The 17,421-nt window shown below is 41.6% G+C and overlaps 1 protein-coding gene across 1 annotated transcript in view; it reads left to right on the top strand.

Annotated features, from left to right (window-relative positions):
• The first annotated feature begins 8,309 nt into the window (after nucleotides 1–8,309).
• The window catches only part of LOC139409384 (BMP/retinoic acid-inducible neural-specific protein 3-like), a 68,987-nt gene continuing 59,875 nt past the window's right edge, over nucleotides 8,310–17,421 (top strand). Inside the window, exons 1-2 of the mRNA XM_071154465.1 lie at nucleotides 8,310–8,888; nucleotides 9,323–9,651. Of these exons, the coding sequence (XP_071010566.1) occupies nucleotides 9,377–9,651 (275 nt within the window). The 5' untranslated portion in view covers nucleotides 8,310–8,888; nucleotides 9,323–9,376. The remainder of the gene's footprint in view (nucleotides 8,889–9,322; nucleotides 9,652–17,421) is intronic.

Raw genomic sequence — 17,421 nt, 5'->3', positions numbered from 1 at the left:
CCCATTCCTCCTGACAGAACTGGTGTAGCTGAGTCAGGTTTGTAGGCCTCCTTGCTCGCAAACTCTTTTTCAGTTCTACCCACACATTTTCTATGGGATTGAGGTCAGGGCTTTGTGATGGCCACTCCAATACCTTGACTTTGTTGTCCTTAAGCCATTATGCCACAACTTTAGAAGTATGCTTGGGGTCATTGTCCATTTGGAAGACCCATTCGCTACCAAGCTTTAACTTCCTGACTAATGTCTTGAAATGTTGCTTCAATATATCCACATAATTTTCCAGCCTTATGATGCCATCTATTTGGTGAAGTGCACCAGTTCCTCCTGCTGCAAAGCACCCCCACAACATGATACTGCCACCCTCGTGCTTCAGGGTTGGGATGGTGTTCTTTGGCTTGCAAGCATCCCCCTTTTCCTCCTAACATAACAATGGTCATTATGGCCAAACAGTTAAATTTTTGTTCCATCAGACCAGAGGACATTTCTCCAAAAAGTCCAATCTTTGTCCCCATGTGCAGTTGCAAACCGTAGTCTGGCTTTTTTATGGTGGTTTGGGAGCAGTGGCTTCTTCCTTACTGAGTGGCCTTTCAGGTTATGTCGATATAGGACTTGCTTTACTATGGATATAGATACTTTTGTACCTGTTTCCTACAGCATTATCACAAGGTCCTTTGCTGTTGTTCTGGGATTGATATGCACTTTTCGCACCAAAATATCTTCATCTGGGGCGGCAGGGTAGCCTAGTGGTTAGAGCGTTGGACTAGTAACCGGAAGGTTGCAAGTTCAAACCCCTGAGCTGACAAGGTACAAATCTGTAGTTCTGCCCCTGAACAGGCACCCACTGGGCTGTCATTGAAAATATGAATGTATTCTTAACTGACTTGCCTAGTTAAATAAAAAATAAAATTTCTAGGAAACAGAAACCGTCTCTTTCCTGAGGGGTATGACGGCTGCGTGGTCCCATGGTGTTTATACTTGCGTACTATTGTTTGTACAGATGAACGTGGTACCTTCAGGCATTTGGAAATTGCTCCCAAGGATACAAAAAATTCTGAGGTCTTGAGTAATTTCTTTAAATTTTCCCACAATGTCAAGCAAAGAGGCACTGAGTTTGAAGGTTGGCCTTGAAATACATCCACCTCTAATTGACTCAAATGGTGTCAGAAGCTTCTAAAGCCATGACATCATTTTCTGGAATGTTCTATTTTATAGGCACAGTCAACTTAGTGTATGTAAACTTCTGACCCACTGGATTTGTGATATAGTGAATTATAAGTGAAATAATCTGTCTGTAAACAATTGTTAGAAAAATTACTTGTGTCATGCACAATGTCCTAACCGACTTGCCAAAATTATAGTTTTTTAACAAGAAATTTGTGGAGTGGTTGAAAATAGATTTTTAATGAAATCCAACCTAAGTGTATGTAAACTTCCGACTCTTCAGACAACTGAGGCTTTCCAGAATGTAATTTGACTGTTTAATTTGAATATATAATCAAAGACAGAAATGGTTAACGATTAAAACAAATATTTGTAACAATTTACTTTAAGCCCTTACACTCATGGGAATTTGCCTATATTCTTACAGGAATATGAAATGCAAATGCATAACCATGGTAGAAATTAAAAGTGAACAGTTTGGAGATCATGGTAAATTTTTCACACTAAATGTGAGGACACCACAGTTCACCTGGCACATGACTGAATCCAAATATTACATTGTTGATTTGATGTGCATTTTACATTTACTGTACATTTTACCAGATTTGTTGATAACAAAATAGACGCAGGCAGGACAGTTGAAATTGGAGCAGCAGCACGACCAGGAGGACTGGGGTCAGCAAGGAGTCATCAGGCCAGGTAATCCTGAGGATGGTCCAGGGCTCAGGTCCTCCGAGAGAGAGAGAAAGAAAGAAAGAATTAGAGAGAGCATACTTAAAATTCACACAGAACACTGGATAAGACAGGAGAAATACTCCAGATATAACAGACTGACCCTAGCCCCTCGACACAAACTATTGCAGCTTAAATACTGGAGGCTGAGACAGGAGGGGTCGGGAGACACTGTGGACCCGTCCGACGATACCCGCTGATAGGGCCAAACAGGCAGAATTATAACCCCACCCACTTTGCCAAAGCACAGCCCCCACACCACTAGAGGGAAATCTTCGACCACCAACTTACCATCCTGAAACAAGGCCGAGTATAGCCCAAGAAGATCTCCCCCACGGCACAACCCCAGGGGGGGGGGGGGCGCCAACCCAGACAGGGAGATCACGTCAGTGACTCAAATGATGCACCCCTCCCAAGGACGGCATGGAAGAGCACAAGTAAGCCAGTGACTCAGCCCCTGTAATAAGGTTTGAGGAAAATAATCCCAGTGGAGAGAGCCAGGCAGAGCCAGGCAGAGACAGTCATGGCGGTCCGTTGCTCCACTGCCTTTCCATTCACCTTCACACTCCTGGGACAGACTACACTCAATCATAGAACCTACTGAATAGATGAGTCTTCAATAAAGACGTAAAGGTTGAGACCGAGTCTGCGTCTCTCACATGGATAGGCAGACCATTCCATAAAAATTGAGCTCTATAGGAGAAAGCCCTGCCTCCAGCTGTTTGCTTAGAAATTCTAGGGACAGTAAGGAGGCCTGCGTCTTGTGACCATAGCGTACGTGTAGTTATGTACGGCAGGACCACATCGGAAAGATAGGTAGCAGCAAGCCCATTTAATCTTGATCCTACTTGAGACGCAGACGTCTCAAGTAGGCACCTGGAAATGCAAATGCGCTACGCTAAATGCTAAATGTACTCGTTAAAACTCAAACGTTCATTAAAATACACATGCAGGGTATTGAATTAAAGCTACACTCGTTGTGAATCTAGCCAACAAGTCAGATTTTTAAAATGCTTTTCGGCGAAAGCATGAGAAGCTATTATCTTATAGCATGCAACAACCCAAAATGCCTGAAGGCGACGTAAACAAAATAATTAGCGTAGCCGGCGCTACACAAAAACGCAGAAATAAAATATAAAACATTCATTACCTTTGACGAGCTTCTTTCTTGGCACTCCTATATGCCCCATAAACATCACTATTGGGTCTTTTTTTCGATTAAATCGGTCCATATATACCCAAAATAGCCATCTATGGAAACTGTGTAATTCAGAAAAAAACATTGTTTCAAAACGCTGCGGCATTTTTTAAAATTAAAAAAGTCGACGATAAACTTTCACAAAACACTTCGAAATACTTTTGTAATCCAACTTTAGGTATTAGTAAACGTTTATAATCTATCAAAATGATCACGGGGCGATGTGTATTCAATAGCTCCACGTCTTGAAATCATGGTCGGAAAACTTTCCTCCAAAACATCCTGTCGGAGACCGGAAGAAATGGAATCCCTCTCCTTTGTTTTCCCAAGAAATAACTCTCAGGAAAATGACGACAATGGCGACATCGTGTGGAAGCTGTAGGAATTGCATCCGTGTCCATATTTAATTTGGTGTCCTTTAAACAATACATGCAAGTGGCGCATGGATATTATTTTCAGCTTTCAGTGACCAGTTTTTCTTGCGCTTTTCGATGAAACACACGCTCTGTTATAGTCACAGCCGTGATTTAACCAGTTTTAGAAACTTCAGAGTGTTTTCTATCCACACATACTAATCATATGCATATACTATATTCCTGGCATGAGTAGCAGGACGCTGAAATGTTGCACGATTTTTAACAGAATGTTCTAAAAAGTAGGGGGTAAGCTTAAGAGGTTTTAATACTTTGTAGGTTAGCAGTAAAACCTTGAAATCAGCCCTTGACGTAACAGGAAGCCAGTGTAGAGAGGCTAGCACTGGAGTAATATAATCACATTTTTTTGGTTTCTTGTCAAGATTCTAGCAGCCGTGTTTAGCACTAACAGAAGTGTATTTAGTGCTTTATCCGGGGAGCCGGAAAGTAGAGCATTGCAGTAGTATAACCTAGAAGTGGCAAAAGCATGGATTAATTTTTCTGATATTTGCAATGTTACGCAGATGGAAAAAAGCAGTCCTTGAGACAGTCTTGATATGTTCGTCAAAAGAGAGATAAGGGTCCAGAGTAACGCTGAGGTCCTTCACAGTTCTATTTGAGACGACTGTACAACCATCAAGATTACTTGTCAGATTCAACAGAAGATCTCTTTGTTTCTTAGGACCTAGATCTAGCATCTCTGTTTTGTCCGAGTTTAAAAGTAGAACATTTGCCTCCATCAACTTTCTTATGTCTGAAACACAAGCTTCCAGGCAGGGCAATTTTGGGGCTTCACCATGTTTCATCGAAAGGTACAGCTGTGTGTCATCCGCATAGCAGTAAAAGTTAACATTATGTTTCTGAATGACATCACCAAGAGGTAAAATATATAGTGAAAACAATAGTTGTCCTAAAACGGAGCCTTGAGGAACACCGAAATGTACAGTTGATTTGTCAGAGGACAAACCATCTACAGAGACAAACTGATATCTTTCCGACAGATAAGATCTAAACCAGGCCAGAACTTGTTCATGTAGACCAATTTGGGCTTCCAATCTCTTCAAAAGAATGTGGTGATCGATAGTCTCAAAAGCAGCACTAAGGTCTAGGAGCATGAGGACAGATGCAGATCCTCGGTCTGACGCCATTAAAAGGTAATTTACCACATTCACAAGTGCAGTCTCAGTGCTATGATGGGGTCTAAAACCAGACTGAAGCGTCTGGAAGGCAGTGAATTGCTGAGCAACAGCTTTTTCAAACATTTTTAGAGGAATGGGAGATTCGATATAGGCTGATAGTTTTTTATATTTTCTGGGTCAAGGTTTTGGCTTTTTCAAGAGAGGCTTTATTACTGCCACTTTTAGTGAGTTTGGTACACATCCGGTGGATAGAGAACCGTTTATTATGTTCAAAATAGGAGGGCAGGAAGAAGCTCTTTCAGTAGTTTAGTTGGAATAGGGTCCAGTATGCAGCTTGAAGGTTTGGAGCCTATGATTATTTTCATCAATATGTGAAGAGATACAGTATTAAAAAACTTGAGTGTCTCCCTTGATCCTAGGTCCTGGCAGAGTTGTGCAGACTCAGGACAACTAAGCTTTGGAGGAATACGCAGATTTAAAGAGTAGTCCGTAATTTGCTTTCTAATGATCATGATCTTTTCGTCAAAGACATTCATGAATTTATCACTGCTGAAGTGAAAGCCATCCTCTCTAAGAATGCTGCTTTTTAGTTAGCTTTGCGACAGTATCAAAAATACATTTAGCATTGTTCTTATTTTCCTCAATTAAGTTGGAAAAATAGGATGATCAAGCAGCAGTTAAGGCTCTTCGATACTGCACGGTACTGTCGTTCCAAGCTAGTCGGAAGACCTCCAGTTTGGTGTAGCGCCGATCCAATTTTCTGGAAGCTTGCTTCAGAGCTCGGGTAGTTTCTGTATACCAGGGAGCTAGTTTCTTATGACAAATGTTGTTTGTTTTTAGGGGTGTGGCTGCATCTAGGGTATTACTCAAGGTTAAATGGAGTTCCTCAGTTAGGTGGTGAACTGATTTTTGTACTCTGACATCCTTGGGTAGGTGGAAGGAGTCTGGAAGGGCATCTGGGAATCTTTGGGTTGTCCTGGAATTTATAGCACAGCTTTTGATGATCCTTAGTTGGGGTCTGAGCAGGTTATTTGTTGCGATTGCAAACGTAATAAAATGGTGGTCCGATAGTCCAGGATTATGAGGAAAAACATTAAGATCCACAACATTTATTCCACGGGCCAAAACTAGGTCCAGACTATGACTGTGGTAGTGAGTAAGTCCCTAGACATGTTGGACAAAACCCACTGAGTCGATGATGGCTCCGAAAGCCTTTTAGAGTGGGTCTGTGGACTTTCCCATGTGAAAATTAAAGTCACCTAAAATTGGAATATTATCTGCCATGACTACAAGGTACGACAGGAATTCAGGGTACTCATTGAGGAACGCTGTATATGGCCGAGGAGGCCCGTAAACAGCAGCTATAAAAAGTGATTGAGTAGGCTGCATAGATTTCATGACTAGAAGCTCAAAACAAACTGAAATTTGTTATCTTAAATGTTAGCAACACCTCTGCCTTTGCGGGATGTGCAGGGGATATGGTCACTAGTGTAACCAGGAGGTGAGGCCTCATTTAACATAGTAAAATCATCAGGCTTAAGCCATGTTTCAGTCAGGCCAATCACATCAAGATTATGATCAGTGATTACTTCATTGACTATAACTGCCTTGGAAGTGAGGGATCTAACATTAAGTAGCCCTATTTTGAGATGTGAGATATCATTATCTCTTTCAATAATGACAGAAATGGAAGAGGTCTTTGTTCCAGTGAGATTGCAAAGGCGAACACCGCCATGTTAATTTTTGCCTAACCTAGATCGAGGCACAGATACGGTCTCAATGGGATAGCTGGGCTGACTACACTGACTGTGCTAGTGGCAGACTCCACTAAGCTGGCAGGCTGGCTAACAGCCTGCTGCCTGGCCTGCACCCTATCTCATTGTGGAGCTAGGGGAGTTAGAGCCCTGTCTATGTTCGTAGATAAGATGAGAGCACCCCTCCAGCTAGGATGGAGTCCGTCAGTCCTCAACAGGCCAGGCTTGGTCCTGTTTGTGGATGAGTCCAAGAAAGAGGACCAATTATCTACAAATTCTATCTTTTGGGAGGGGCATAAAACAGTTTTCAACCAGCGATTGAATTGTGAGACTCTGCTGTAGAGCTCATCACTCCTCCTAACTGGGAGGGGGCCAGAGACAATTACTCGATGCCGACACATCTTTCTAGCTGATTTACACGCTGAAGCTATGTTGCGCTTGTTGACCTTTGACTGTTTCATCCTAACATCGTTGGTGCTGACGTGGATAACAATATCCCTATACTCTCTACACTCGCCAGTTTTAGCTTTGGCCAGCACCATCTTCAGATTAGCCTTAAAGCAGCCCTGCCCCCTGGTAAACAGTGTATGATCACTGGATGATTTGTTTTAAGTGTAATACTGCGGGTAATGGAGTCGCCAATGACTAGGGTTTTCAGTTTGTCAGAGCTAATGGTGGGAGGCTTCGGTGTCTCAGGCCCCGTAACGGGAGGAGAAGAGACCAGAGAAGGCTCAGCCTCTGAATCCGACCCGTTGCTTAATGGGGAGAACCGGTTGAAAGTTTCTGTCGGCTGAATGAGCGACACTGGTTGAGCATTCCTACAGCATTTCCTTCCAGAAGCAATGATAAAATTGTCCGGCTGTGGGGACTGTGCGAGGCGATTTATACTACTATCTGTACTTATTCGTGGCACAGAGGCTGTTTCATCATTTCCTACACTTAAATTACCCTTGCCTAACGATTGCGTCTGAAACTGGGCTTGCAGCACAGCTATCCTCGCCATAAAGTGATCGTTCTCCTGTATATTATGAGTACAACGACTGCAATTAGAAGGCATAATGTTAATGTTACTACTTCGCATCGGCTGGTGGAGGTCCTGACGAACCACGTCCAGATAAAGTGTCTGGGGTGAAGAAGTTGAATGAAAAAAGTTGAGCGAGGGAAAAATATATATATAAAAAATGGTAATTAAAAAGTAAAACAATCGTAAAGTTGGCAGGTAGCAAAGTAAGGTTAGCAACAAACTTCACAGCAGCACATAAACAAGTCTACAAGTTGTGACCGGAAACAACGCCTGTCTCACAAGTCACCACAGATCACAAGACCGTCTTGGAAGCCCTCACTACTGAATGCACTCACTACTGTAAACCGCTCTGTATAAGAACGTCTGTTAAATGAATACATTTAAAAAATATATATATTCGTCAATTTTTGTCATGTAACTTTAATGGCCCGAGCCAAATTGGTGTTTTGTTATGTCATATTTTTGTCCTGCAAGGTATTTTCCTCCCTTCAACTTGGATCTGAAACTCCACATCTTTTGTATAATTAACGAATGGTGTCTTTCAAGCTTTCAAGTGCTGAGACAACATTACAATCAGCACAGCCCAATAACCTACGACAAACATTTAGCCGATATAAGATGTGTAGCCTATAGTCAGATGTTGTGCCTCTCAAATATTTGTATTCGACAAATGGCCCCTGATTTATTCTGACAGAAGTGAAGAGCCTAAACTCTAGGTAATCTCTTGACCATCCGTTCCATTATACAGCCAGACCTAAACCCTGCCTCTCTTATCTCCATTCAGCCAATGGGGAGTGGGGTGGGCTCGGTTTGGGAATACATTTGACATTTTAACCGTGCTCGAGAGCAAACCAGCGAATATCATTCTGATACATGCCACCACACTGACTGGAGTACAAGAGAGCATCGCACTCGAGTGCGCAGTGCTCCAAGTGCGTCTCAGTTAGAAAAGAGGATAATTTGGCTTTTTTGGCGTTGAGAGGAAAGCAACCACCTATTTATGCATTGTGTTTTTTCTTCTGAGGAACATCATAAACAACTTATTTTCCCTCGGAAAAAAACAACAGAAAATTCAGCTGGAAGGTGGCAATTGATTTTCCTCCAGCTGAATGAGCAGCGCGCCCTTGTTCGTCTCTGTCCGGTGCGCTGTTGCCTTCTCCTTCCTTTGGATTTTACATAAAGAGTGTAGCCGACCCACTGGAGGTATGATGCGGTAAAAGGGAGCTCCAGCCATTCAGGTGGATGTCGCTCAGTCACTATTTTTTTACTTCCCGTGGCCGTGATTTATAGCGTATGATCGTCTGACCCGGTAAACGGAGGTTTATCCAGTTGGGTCTCGATCCCATGCGAGTTCTCTCATGCATTGGGCTGATCACAACTTTGCGGTCCACTTAGAAGATCCGCTGGGGCGAAATTGTAACAATAACTTCACCGATAAGCTTTGTACCACACCGTTCGCAGAATCAGGTAAAATGATGTTCTACTATGTTCTACCACGAATGTGTAAAAATAAAATAGCCTATTAATTGTAGACAATTTGACCCCTGTGTTTTAAAATACTATTTACATTATCATATTAATTTGGTTGTTTATTGATTGGAAAACGTATACATTATGTACAATACACACTACATTATAGTATTTAAATCGCATAGTGTTAATTCAGGATAATCTTTTTTTGAAAAAGACTTATTGAAAAATAGTCAGGTTGCCTAGCTAATGGAAGGTCAAGAAATGACAAGTATTTCACTGTGATGACACAAGCACAGTATCTCACACACACACACACACACACTGTGGTGACATGTTAGCCTCTGGTTATTACTCTCATTACAAAACTCACACACTCATCCCCTTCTCTAACATATTACCATCCTATCTTTCTCCCTCCTATCGTTCAGGACAAGGGGAGAGAAGTTTGGGGAGAATGAGGAGTCGTCGGGTGCGGGGGAAGCATGAGCGGCCGGTGTATCACTGTTAGACGGGTGGCTCTGATGGTTCTATGGGAGTGTACAGTTCTAAGCCTCCTACAGTGCTGGGTGGTAGGGTCGGCAGCCAGCAGGGCCGGGGCAGGAGCTGGGGCGTCTGCAGGGGCAGGGGGCTCCAGCGACGCCACGGGGCCCTTCGCCTGGCTCCTGTCTGACAAAGGGCCCTTTCATCACTCCCAGGAGTTTTCTGACTTTACGGAGCGCTACCAGCAAGGATTCACCACCAAGTACAAGATATACAGGTGAGTCTGTCTGCATGGCTTAAGTAAAGATGGCTGCAGGGTTTAGCGAGACTGTTGAGATCATTGAACGTTTGTTGAGTAGCAAGGTTCAGAGTAAGATCAACATTATGGTTTAGAGATACCTGTACAGGTGACATTGATACAGGTGAGATTGCCAGTGAGTGTGTGTTGCGAAGCAGAGGGGTTTAGCCTTACAGCTGGCATTTCTAGTTCCAAAAGAACAGGAAGGACGAGGCAGTTTGCAAAGTCTGGCAGTGGCCGCATATATCGCAGCTCACAACCAGTGTTCTTCATCAATAACATATACTGCACTGACTGCTGGCAAGGTCAGGTGGATGAATACTGGGGGTTGTTTGCTGTTGTTTGCTGTAGTGAGTGCTGTCTTTGTCACCTGTCCATACCGATTTTTCCATTTTCGTGCAAGGCGTGTGTGTGATTTTTGCATGTGTGTCCCTGGTGTGTTTGTGTGATGTTGTCGGCATGGGATTGCTGGAACAGCATAGTGGATGATACCAGCTAAAGGGTCCTGACTGACACACAGTGGCGTTTGGCTGCCGGCTGAGGTGACACGGCCAGGCACAGATGGGGAATGTAACGCTGCTCTCTCTCTCGCTCTCTCAGTGCTCCAGTGACCTGTTCAGTCAGGACCAGGGAAAGGGAGTCAAGAGGACTGTGAAAGTGTTAGCTCTCTCTCTCTTTCTCTCTCTCTGTGCCTTACTCCCCCCTGCTGGTGACTCTCAGCACAGAGCTACACCTGCTGACTCTGGAAGAGAAAGGGCAATAGTATCTTAGAATTTCAACACCTCAGTCATTGTGATCCCTTATTAAGGACTGTGATATGTAAGATAAGCTCTCCCTTCTCCTGTGCAAGCGATAGTTATTTTGAGCTGTTATGTTGTGCCATAAAAATAAATGTTCAAATTTTCAAACTCGTTTTCATTGGTAATGCATGTAAAGCATTTTTATCAAAAGCAATCACTTTTCATGTGAAAACACAGAATCCTACTCATCATACATGCTTAATTCCGTCACATTTGTTTTGCGCTGACTTTGCTGTCGGCCAGAGCAAGGCACCTGGCTCACACCCTGGAGGCAGCCCGGATCCAAAACGAGTGCAATCACTTTTCATCCGGTTTAAACTCCTCCCACCAGGGTAACCCTTGCCAGATAAACAAATCCCTCAATACCCTTGCCATTCAACTGCATTAGAGCAGAATTCTGGATTGACAGTGGAATCAACCAATCAAATTTTGGCTACCATAAATTGGGTGCGCAGTGTGGCTGTTGCGGGTTGCATTATTCTGTGCTGGTACTGTTATGTCTCTGTGCAAGTTGCAGCCCTGTTTGATTAATTCATGATGTCATCAAAAGCATTGCTTCATCTGCATTAGAGCTATATATAATGTTGGGTGCATATAGTGACGTTATGACTCTTTTTAATTTGTCTCGATTTTTGAGTTTGATACAATGTTTTGGAGTAGGCCTAGGTCTAGGTCCAATAGGCCTAGGTCCAATAGCCACGGTTCGCCACCGACAAAAACATGTTTGTTCTGGAGAGGCATCTTGAACAACGCCTACAAGATTGAATCATACAATAGTGTCGTTCAATGGCTGGTATCTGTAACTCTGCATGCCGCTGGTTTATTTTCATAGCCATCGTAAGGCAACAGACCGTTCTCATTGCCTATAGAATAGTCCTCCAAGAGGGAAATAATTTCCCGTCTCCTAAAAATCACAAAACATAAAAAATCACAAATCCATTTTCCAGTTACATAGAACATAAACTGCTTCAAATGGTTAAGATAGACTCAGCATAACCTCTTTTCTCCCCCAGCCAAAGGTTGAGTGATGCCTCAGGACAGTTACAGTAGCGTGTCCCTGTAGCTCGGGGAGTCGTGACGAGGAGCTCGTAGAGCACAGGGCTTATGGTTCCTGACAAGTGTGTGATGGGGGAGTTATATGGGGCAGAGGTCCGTGGTGTCACCTCTGCCATAGCGACTGTGTGTTTGTAGCAGAGGTCCATGGTAACGTCTGTTCCAGAGCCTATGCTGTGTGTCGGTGGTGACAGAACTCTCAGGGGCAGCCGAGTGAGGAGTGTTGATGGCTGTGCCTGGTTATGTGCACAGTCTTGCGTGTGTGTGTGAGTAAGCTATACAGATGTATGATCTTCATTTGATCACTCTTTGTTGCTGAAAAATGCAAACTTGTAGTGTATTCAAGGTTTAGAAAGGCTTCTAAAGTTTGTAATTTCCACTTTAAAATGTCAGACTTGATTTGCACTAACAAAACATTTATCAACCCTACAAAAAAATCTATTAATTTCGAATCCACACAATTTACGTTTCATGTTGCTTCTGGATTATTTTCCACCTGTAGCAAACTGGCTCATATTTAAGTATTCAGACCCTTTGACTTTTTCCACATTGTATTGCGTTACAGCCTTATTCTCAAATGGATGGAATAATTTTTTGTTCCTCATCAATCTACACACAATACCTCACAATGACAAAGCAAAAACAGATTTTACAAAATGTTTACAAATTTAGAAAAAAAAATAACATTTGTATTCAGACCCTTTTGAGCTCAGGTGACTCATTTTTCCATTGATCATCCTTGAGATATTTATACAGCTTGATTGGAGTCCACCTATGGTAAATTCAATTGATTGGACATGATTTGGAAAGGCACACTCCTGTCTATATAAGGTCCCACAGTTGACAGTGCATGTCAGAGCAAAAACCAAGCTGAGGTCGAAGGAATTGTCTGTAGCTCTCCAAGACAGGAATATTTCGAGGCACAGATCTGGGGAAGGGTACCAAAACATTTCTGCAGCATTGAATGTCCCCAAGGACACAGTGGTGTCCATTCTTCTTAAATGGAAGTTTGGAGCCACCAAGACTCTTCCTAGAGCTGGCCACCTGGCCAAAATGAGTAATCAGGGGAGAAGGGCCTTGGTCAGGGAGATGACTGAACACCAGAGTTCCTCTGTGGAGATGGGAGAACCTTCCAGAAGGACAACCATCTCTGCAGCACTCCACCAAACAGCACTTTAAGGTAAAGTGGCCAGACGGAAGCCAGTCCTCTGTAAAAGGCACATGACAGCCCACTTGGAGTTTGCCAAAAGGCACCTAAAGGACTCTCAGACCAAGATTCTCTGGTCTGATGAAACCAAGATTGAACTATTTGGCCTGAATGCCAAGCGCCACGTCTGGAGGAAACCTGGCACCATCCCTACAGTGAAGCATGTTGTTGGCAGCATCATGCTGCGGGGATGTTTTTCAGTGGCAGGAGACTAGTCAGGATAGGGAAAGATGAACGGTGCAAAATGCAGAGAGGTTCTTGATAAAAACCTGCTCTAGAGTGCTCAGGACCTCAGACTGGGGTGAAGGTTCACCTTCCAATAGAATGATGCCTCTAAGCACACAGCCAAGACAACGCAGGAGTGGCTTGAACCTGATCAAACATCTCTGGAGAGATGTGACAATAGCTGTGCAGCGACGCTCCGCTCCCCATCCAACCTAACAGAGCTTGAGAGGTTCTGCAGAGAGAAATGGGAGAAACTCCCCAAATACAGGTGTGCCAATCTTGTAGCATCATACCCAAGAAGACTCTAGGCTGAATCACTGCCTAAGGTATTTCAACAAAGTACTGAGTAAAGGGTCTTTATACTTATGTAAATGTAATATTTCATGTAAATGTTGTAAAATTTCATTATGGGTTATTGTGTAGCTTGAGGGATTTTCTTTTTTCAAATAAGGCTGTAACGTACCAAAATGTGGAAAAAGTCAAGGGGTCTGAATAGTTTCCGAATGCACTATGTGTGAGATATTCCAGGCACTGCTACAGTAATGTGTCCTTGCACAGAGTGTGAGATCCTGGCTCGTCTGCTTTGTTATGACAATAGAGACCCAATGAGGATCGACAGTGAACATGGTGTGTAGCTCCACCCCGCTCTGCCAAACACTATAGATTATAAACCAGGCCATATGATGGCTGTTTACAGTGAAGGTGACTACATTCACACCTGCCTCTGGTAAGGAGAGAGGCCAGGTACTAAATCCACATATGTTAGGCTCCCTCCATTATGTGACAGTAGCCTCATTTGGTGGCCCAGGCTAAAGACCTATAGCTGGGATCGGGACTAGGGAGTGGGTAATACCTTAATGACCCTGTTGTGTGATGAAAATTAGCTCCTCATCCTGGAGATATAGCGATACGCCACAGTGACTATTACATGCAATTCTATCCTAAATCCATGATGCTGAATCCATATCACATTGTTTACGTGAACCATACCAAGTAAATCATTCTCTGGTGAGTGTTTGATCCTTTTTGGTGGTGTTGGTGGCATGTTCACGATTGGGGTCATTATTCAGAGAGGATCATAGCTGTTCTCCATCTCACTTTTCTCTTGCTTGCTGTCTCTTGCTCTCTATCACACAAATTAAGCAGCTCAATTAGGAAAGTTGATCTGTGCTCCTTTGAATGTGAAGCTGGCTATTGACTTGAAGCTGGCATAGGGGCTGTTTACTTCAACGTCATGTATGGTGACTTTGAGGTCGTTGCAATCAAAAGGATATTTCTTCCTGGTTCTAAAAATGCAAAACTATTCCTCTGTTGCTGATGGGGCGTGCACATTGAAAATTCAGAGGGATCAATGCCACATTAGATTAATCCCTGAGAGAGAGTAACGCACAATGTAAGACTTCAACTTGTAAAAGAGCACAGCCTGTACAGTAGAAGCTGTGCACTGTTATTTATTATTATTTTTTTTTTAAGTCAACAGGGGTGCCAAACATTAGCTGTACAATGACAGAACATGTTTGTAGGTTCAAATGACATTTGAAAATCTTAAAATTACAAACATTTACATTTAAGTGACACTGTTAATTAACATTCTCTGCTTTAGCAGGCAAAAATTACAGTAAAAAAACATCTGATTTAAAGTGTGTTAAGATGACTGAAACCTATTGTAGAAATGTTCCAACTAGACAATTTTAGGGGTACATTAATGTATGTTTACAGTATTTGCATAAAAACAATGTCAGATTACTTTTTTTAGTTTTACTGTTAAACTGTAAATTATACAGTAATGTACCCTTAATTGGCTATTTGGAACATTTCTAAAATATGTTTCAGTTATCTTACTTTAAATCAGAAATTACTGTTATGTGTTAAGTCTTAAGCTGTAAATCAACTTGACAATTTTGTAAAAATACATAGTCACATGTTGGGGTAAATCTGAATATTTACAGTAGTCATTTCATAAGATTGAAAATGTAAATTTTGAAAAAGCAATCAAATTAGGGGTTTCAGAAGTAAATTAAGTACATTTTATATACAGTAGTTTAATCAGAAATTACTCCTTTACTGTAATTTGCCTGTCAAAGCAATGAATCTGTTAATGTCTAATTTCAAGATTTTCACATGGCTTTTCAATCTGACATTTTTCTGTAATTTTACGGTTAATGTTTTTTTTAATGTATATTTACAATATTGCCCTGTAAATTTATAGGCCATATCTATAAATTACAGGACAATATTGTAACTGTCAAAAGCATGGCACCACAGGGTGCCAAACATTAACAGTTAAAGAAAAATGTAATTCAATTGACGTGTGAGAATCTTAAAATTACAGACATTTACATGAAGAGTAAGAATGACAGAAATGGTTAATTAAAATGTCCTGCTTTGGCAGGCTAAAATTACAGTAAAACAAGTAATTTTATTAAATTACCATATTTACAATGTAATTTTATAATATTGGCTAGTTCATTTACATCTGAAACCCCCTACTTTAATTGAATATGTATGTATGTGTTAAGATTCAAGTTAATGTACAGGATCAGATCGTTCAAACATTTCCAGTTAGATTATGGGCCTCAAATTATAAAATAAGCAGATTATGTAATTATCTAGTATTCATTTGCGTCTATCTGTCAGATATAAAACGCATCGTTAACAGTAGGCCAAGGGCTTCTGATATTGGGAAAGCAACTTGCTGTGCTTGATTCTTCAAATGTGTGTTAGTGATGGGCTGGAGAGAACCTGCACAGAAGCTCTCTAGGAATAGAATTGGCGAACCCTGTGGTAGGCTATAACTTACAATAGTTTAATGCAGTGTACAAGTGGATAGGGAATAAAATGTTATGGAAGCAAATCCATAGACTCCTTTATAGGAGCATAACATGTGGAGAGTCAACTCATGCATGCTCCTTCCCTCCACTTCAAAGCCAGCAAAAGGATATCCCTTAATGATGAACATCTCTGGAGCACTTGATGAAAGCATATTTATAACACCATTAGAAATGTATGTAAAACTGAATTTTTTAGGGGGGGGGTAGTACATTTCAAAACTTACCCAACCACTGTTTTATTTGAAGATATTAGCAGTTGTATAGCTTATGGATGTTCACCCCCCTAACATAATTGTTTAATATGGCTTGATGGTTCATGTTTTTACTATTTGATTCCCCATTTAGTACACCTGGGGGTATTAGAAACAAATATGGATTTTTGTTGTTGATGAAACTTGAATTTGACCTCACTGCTATCATCTCAATAAACAAACTTCCGCTTCACACAAAGTAGTCACGTTAGCAAGCTAGTTTAGATAACTACCAGGGATGAATAAACTGTTATTATTGAGTTCTGTGACATTCAGAAAGCAAACGGCGCTGCTCTATAAACAGACCCAAAAAACTTCCAGGGTCATTTTCTCTAAACAGCTGCTCAGGGATATCTCCGGTGTAATTAGATCAGCTCTGAAAAATATCTGTTGTGAATGAAGGTTGAAATAATAACGTTGTGTTGTAGTGTATTGTTATATACCTCACATCTTCAAGAAATGGATAGGGTCCTCTCTCATGAATCAAGGCAGGCCTCGCAGCACAGCCTCCCTCTGAATGGAACTGACAAAAAAGCACAATTTACACCATTGTTATCAAAGTGGTTGTAAATAACACAATGTTAAGGTGTCATCATCCATATTAAGACGTATTGGAAAAAAAGTTATCCATATTATCAATGTACACAAAAGTACATACCGGACTGTACAGAATACTTTTGTTTCCATAAATATAATGCAACTTATTTGTCAAGACTGCCCATCAAGTGTTTTAGCAGTACCTCCACTTTTCTTGGTCCTGTAGAATTCAAGGAGCTTGGGCAGATGACTGTCCAGGCCTTCATAGAATGACATCTTGAGGTCCACAGACACCAGTGTTGTGAACTACGGAGCAACCTGTTGGAGCGAGCATAAAAACAGACAACTAACTTAATGAGTCCTTACACAATTCCGTGTCCTGTCTCCTCACCTTCACAAAATTATTTTAAGAAGGTCTGAAGGAAGGCCTATTGAGGTATTCAAGAGTTATTTAATGGCAGAAAATATCAGATTTCACCTTGAACAGTCCTAGCAAACTGGATTTAATCTCAGTGACGAGGCTCATCTTCCAAAATCTTTTTATTTGTATTTTATTTTTTATTTATTAACCAGGTAGGCAAGTTGAGAACAAGTTCTCATTTACAATTGTGACCTGGCCAAGATAACGCAAAGCAGTTGGACACATACAACAGAGTTACACATGGAGTAAAAAACAGTCAATAATACAGTAGAAAAATAAGTCTATATACAATGTGAGCAAATTAGGTAAGGGAGGTAAAGACAACAAAAAAAGAAAAGGCCATGGTGGAGAAGTAAATACAATATAGCAAGTAAAACACTGGAATGGTAGATTTGCAGTGGAAGAATGTGCAAGGTTGAGATCG

The sequence above is a fragment of the Oncorhynchus clarkii genome, chromosome 5, assembly GCF_045791955.1.
Source record: "Oncorhynchus clarkii lewisi isolate Uvic-CL-2024 chromosome 5, UVic_Ocla_1.0, whole genome shotgun sequence".
Taxonomy (NCBI): domain Eukaryota; kingdom Metazoa; phylum Chordata; class Actinopteri; order Salmoniformes; family Salmonidae; genus Oncorhynchus; species Oncorhynchus clarkii.
Note: the sequence above shows the minus strand (reverse complement) of the source record. Positions and strands in the feature narration are given on the sequence as shown.